General features: G+C 33.7%; 2 protein-coding genes across 5 annotated transcripts in view; both read left to right on the top strand.

The window, feature by feature from the left end:
• The window catches only part of LOC108750328 (tropomyosin-2-like), a 2,930-nt gene extending 1,977 nt beyond the window's left edge, over nt 1-953 (top strand). For all 3 annotated transcript variants that reach the window (XM_018489715.1, XM_018489714.1, XM_018489713.1), the window contains 3 exons: nt 1-75; nt 144-276; nt 400-953. The exon at nt 1-75 is cut by the window's left edge and continues 1 nt beyond it. In XM_018489715.1, the coding sequence (XP_018345217.1) occupies nt 1-75; nt 144-276; nt 400-482 (291 nt within the window). In that variant the 3' untranslated portion in view covers nt 483-953. The remainder of the gene's footprint in view (nt 76-143; nt 277-399) is intronic.
• An 886-nt stretch (nt 954-1,839) lies between these two features.
• On the top strand, nt 1,840-4,910 carry LOC108750346 (tropomyosin-2-like). 2 transcript variants are annotated; one of them, XR_001939425.1, is made up of 7 exons: nt 1,840-2,147; nt 2,217-2,350; nt 2,552-2,740; nt 3,246-3,321; nt 3,406-3,538; nt 3,636-4,286; nt 4,512-4,910. XR_001939425.1 is itself a non-coding variant. In XM_018489737.1 (6 exons), the coding sequence occupies exons 1-6, from the start codon at nt 1,908-1,910 to the stop codon at nt 3,716-3,718; spliced, it is 855 nt and encodes a 284-aa protein (XP_018345239.1). In that variant the 5' UTR covers nt 1,840-1,907; the 3' UTR covers nt 3,719-4,910. The 2 variants fall into 2 exon arrangements, 1 of the variants encoding a protein (XP_018345239.1); XM_018489737.1 differs by having other exon boundaries at nt 3,636-4,910.
• The last annotated feature ends 359 nt before the right edge of the window (nt 4,911-5,269 follow it).

The following is a 5,269-nucleotide window of genomic DNA, read 5'->3' on the forward strand; positions in this document are numbered from 1 at the left end:
AAAATCGTGGAACGTGAGGATGAACTTTTTATCGTACAGAATATCGTGAAATCCCTCGAAGTGTCCGAGGAAAAGGTGACGTAATATAATACGCTGTGATAATAATTAGTCGCAACGGCACTTCTCCATTATTTTGATTTTAGGCGAACCAACGGGTAGAAGACTTTAAGTTACAGCTGAAATCCACGAAAAAGAAATTGAAGGAAGCGGAAAAACGTGCAATCACCGCTGAAAGGACGGTGAAAACTTTACTAAAGGAAATGGACATGAAAGAAGGTAAGAACGCTCTCGAAGCTTTTATTTTCAGTCAGTAAATTCAATCAGTATTTTTGGTATAAATTAAAATAATAATGTTTCTATTCTTTCTTTTCTATATCATTGAGAAATTGCTTGTTTTAGACGAACTCAGAGAAGAGAAGGAAAAGTACAAGGCGGTCTGCGACGATATGGACGCGACGTTCGCCGAGATGACAGGATACTAAAGTCCTGCGGACGGATTCGATTTGACTCTCGTTACTACTTTTAACTGCTGCTGCTTCCCTCCGCTTATTCGCTATTTATTGCTATTCATTTTTTAGTTCAGCTCGCTATGCTAAATGCCGCTTATATCGCAATACAGATTTGTTTTGCCTTATGAAGTGCCGTGAACGCGATATTAGAAATAACTCGCTTCGCGCAATAATCTACTGATGGACAAGGCAATGCAATGCGGCTTGTTACTATAATTGCTTCGCTTTGTGCAATACCTTGCCAAGATCGGCAACTAGTTCACGATCGCTCGTTATTTGCTGTGTTGTTGGTCGAAGATTCAAGATTTCGTCTATTTCTTTTTCTTTCAGAGATGTTGGAGGGATTTACTGTCGTATGCGCGAGCGAGACCACGATATCGTGCATCCTTTCTATATTTAATGTAAAATCTGTATTTTCAATAAACAATATCACATATTCTCTAATGAGTTTTCATTATTTTATGCATCGTGCTGTCAATAGACTAGAATAAAGTTTTAAAAAATGACTAAATAAATAAATGATAGAAGTGAGTAGTAACATATTGCTTCTCAGTATAATATTAATATATTAGGGAAATTAATTATCAATTAATATTAATTAAATTAGTTATTATTATTATTATTATTATTAATATTTCTTTAATATTAAATACTATTTATGACATGATGAGATTGACGAAAGATATAACTATAAGCGAAATTGATATTGTGTGAGTATTAACGCATTAAAAATATCGTAAAAAATGTTACAATATAATTCTACCTCGTACAGTAAATCCAAAGATATGTCTGTTATTTTAAATTATAAAATATAGCATGTGCTTTTGAAACCTATTTTTAATAGTAATTGTTAAACAAATATAACGCAAAGTAAATGTTTATCTGCGATCGGCAACGATCATAGGCACCACTATTTTAAGAAGTCCAAGAATTCGTTTGAGTCTAACTAAAGCGACTGTTTTTGTCCTTTTGCATTGCATTAAGCTTATAAAACATTGTCCCCGTCGGTCACTGAATACAGTAACTCACGGGCATTGCATTTTGATACTTCGTTTACTGTAGTAATTAAAAATTCTGTTAACAGAGTGTAAAGCTTAAAATTATCATTTTTGTGCGCGACTTCAAAGTGAAAGTGTTTCACACGGAACCATTTTTGAAAAAACATTCTTGATTGCAATTAAAGAATATAAAACGTAAAAATAAATTATCGTAAATTAAAAATATAAAAAATTATAAAAATCTTTGCTACACAATATAAAGTCAATTAAGTTAATAAAAATCTAATTCCTGCGAATTTAATATAGTTTATTAAAATAATTTGCTTACAATTTATCTATTAAAATTTCTATTAACGTTCTTGATTAAAAAGAATATTTTTAATTAATATCCAACGAAAACATGAATGCCATTAAAAAACGGCTGCAAACGCTAAAGCTCGAGAAAGATCTTGCTATGGATAAAGCTGACCTATGCGATCAGCAGGCAAAGGAGGCAAATCGAAGGGAAGAAAAATTAAGGGATGAGGTTCGTGAATTGGCCAAAAAGTTAATGCAAATGGAGCATGATTTGGAAGTGAGTAAGGCCCAACTTATAAAGTCAAACAGGAATCTCGAGATAAAGGAGAGAGTCTATATCGTGGTTAGTGAATTGGAAGAAATATATCACGCGCAATCCAAATTCAATTTTACGTCAATTGTAAAATTGCAGACGCAGTCGGAACTGGCGGTACTTAATAGAAAAATGCAGCAATGCATGCAGAATTTAGAAAAGTCGGAGGAGCGACGTTTGTCGGCTCAAGTAAAGCTCGCGCAAGTCATAGAAACTGCTGAAGACGCAAAGCGGTATATTTCTATATAAAATTTACTCTGTAAATTTTTTGGAATGAAATGTTTCTTTCTTGGTATATAAAAAATATTTTAAATATTAATAAATATTATAAAAATCGCTGTAGAGATTGAGTTTTTATGAATGCCATTATCGATTTTTTTCACAAGAAATATATGATAAACTATTATAATCATAAAATTATTCTTTATACTCAGCATCTGCAAAGTCTTAGAGAACAGGAGTAAACTGGATGAAGAGAGGATGGATCAATTGATGACGCAGCTGAAGGAAGCGAGACTTATTGCTGAAGACGCCGACACGAAATCGGATGAGATTTCGAGAAAATTGGCATTCGTTGAAGACGAGCTGGAAGCGGCGGAAGAAAGAGTTAAATCGAGCGAGGCGTACGCGACTCTCTAAATATAGCGATTACGTTCTTTTCTGTTGAATCCTTTCTTACTTCTCTATTTTCAGTTTAAACGGGAATGTTTCACAACGTATCCTACTTTTCAAGATGTTTTACTTCTGCATGAAAAGTTTCTACTTTATTAATTATTCTTTTCTTATTTACTAAGTCATGTGCATGAAAATTTCTTTTAATCAAAAATAAGTAAAAAAGACCATATGTGATTAAAGAGGACTTTGCTGAATAATATTTTTGTGTGAATTTTATAATTTCCAGTTCAAGCAAATTGCGCACTGATATTATTTGTCGATCTTGAAACACAACTCACTTCCTAAATTAAAGATTACGTAATATCATAAATTAAATTGACAAGCAATAAGTTAACGAGCATCCTTAAAATACTGTAAAAAATTTATTGCAAAAAGTTTTTATTTAATATTGCTTTTTTATTTAAATCACTTAAGCTTTAAAGATTTTCACATGTTTGACGTTATATTTTATAGGAAAATTCTCGAGAGGGAGGATGAGTTATTCATTGTTGGCAATATATTCAAGTCCTTGGAGGTGTCCGAAGAGAAAGTAGATAGAGATTCTTTCATATTAATAATTTATATTTTTCATATTAAAAAAATTAAGACTCCATAAAGAGATTGTTTGTTGCAGGCTAATCAAAGGGTGGAAGAATTCAAAGCGCAGTTAAAGGAATTAAAAGTAAAATTGAAAGCTGTTGAAAAGCGTGCCATTATCGCTGAGAAAACTGTCAAGATATTCACGAAAGAAATGGACAAGAGGGAAGGTTACTAATCACATTATGCATTTTTTATAGATTTTAAATTTCCAAACTTGTTAAAATAATATCAATTGTTATTAATAAATTGTTATTTACGTTTTAGATTATCTACTAAAAGAAAAGGAAAAATACAAATACATCTGCGACGATTTGGACTCCACGTTTTCGGAGCTTACGGGATATTAAAATAGTCAATAGACTGCGAATCGTTCGATTATATCGATCGTTAATCAGGGGATTCGTATTGCACAAAAACATAAATATAAATTTTCACGTTTACCAAATATCTTATGAGGTTCACCCAGAAAATCGATCCTATGTTTATTTTACACGATATCAATTTATTTAATCGATTCTACGATCGACACAATGCATCGAAATGTCGTACCACAGATTTAATACAGTTTATTTAAATTTAATCGACAATTCGTTTTAATCATACAATCTCCGATCGCAGAACGGAGAAAGAATTTGCGAGCTTCTTCACTTTATGGAGCTCTTACGATGACTCTTTTTGCGCAATCTCGCGATTGGACCGTTCCACGCCACATTCGCGCCGGTAAGCGCTTTCTCTCCCTACAATGACATAATTAATCGTAGTTACAATAACAATTGTGCATTTGATTTGTTCGCTCGCCTCCGCCATCCACATAGATGCAACAATTAAAGTATATTCTCCGAGCTGCACGGATTATCGCAAATGATGACGGGGGATGCACCGAGTTGTATCACTGCATCATCCTTCGAGGACCGTGTAATTATTCGCTTTTTGCAATGTATAAAAATCCGATAAACCAATCCAAAAAGTACCTTACCGCGACGAGATTTTAAAGTAACAAATTTTAATCGAATAAATGACGAGATCGTATTTTATTCCAAATTAGCTTCGTGAAAAATTGTATAGTAAAAAATTCGTTGATCAGATTTGTTCGGGATCGTTGATTGATCATTAAATAATTTTTATCGGCTTCCCACACAGTTACGGCAACGAAGAGAATTAACTGGCCTCCCTGAAAGGTTATACAAGATATATTGACAGAACTCGGCCGGTCCATGACGCAAGAAAAATGTACAAAAATCGTATCGACGAAAATGTCCCGGCAATCACATCAAGAGCAAAACGGTGAATCGCACTTCATCCTCTTCGAAGATTGCTCTATCGAATTTAATCGAACACTACGAGTTTGATTGACGTGCTTCCCTTATATATACATTAACGAACGCGTCGTACATGCTTGTATGCGCGCGTCTTGATGCCCGTGTACTCAAACATATTGTATTCTACATATGTATTATCTACGGCCTCGTCTTCGTAGTGTCGCGCACAGCTTTTTTTAACTTATTGACATTGTCCCACAATAAAACCCAAAATCATAAACATTTCTTAATATTATGGCATAACTAGAAATTTCTTAATCTCTTCCCTAACAGCACAGACCTCCAAGGAATGTCTCGAGGATGTGTGTTCTTTGAACATCCTAAGGATATCCTCAGGATGTATTTCGGATAAAGTGTGCTATTAGGATTCCTACTTCTTTCTTTCCCACAAGATTAAAATTATTATCGTTTTGTACTACGATAATGTACTATAAATTCGGAGCAGCTTCCTTCGCGCTGAAATAAACTGGAAAGTGGAAGTACGTACGCCATCACAGATATCCGAATATACAATATTGTATAGTATACTTAACTATTTAAAATGACGTTTGTCGGCGAGAGAAAATGGGTCAAACAGGT

Source organism: Trachymyrmex septentrionalis, unplaced genomic scaffold (assembly GCF_001594115.1).
Source record: "Trachymyrmex septentrionalis isolate Tsep2-gDNA-1 unplaced genomic scaffold, Tsep1.0 scaffold36, whole genome shotgun sequence".
Classification (NCBI taxonomy): Eukaryota; Metazoa; Arthropoda; class Insecta; order Hymenoptera; family Formicidae; genus Trachymyrmex; species Trachymyrmex septentrionalis.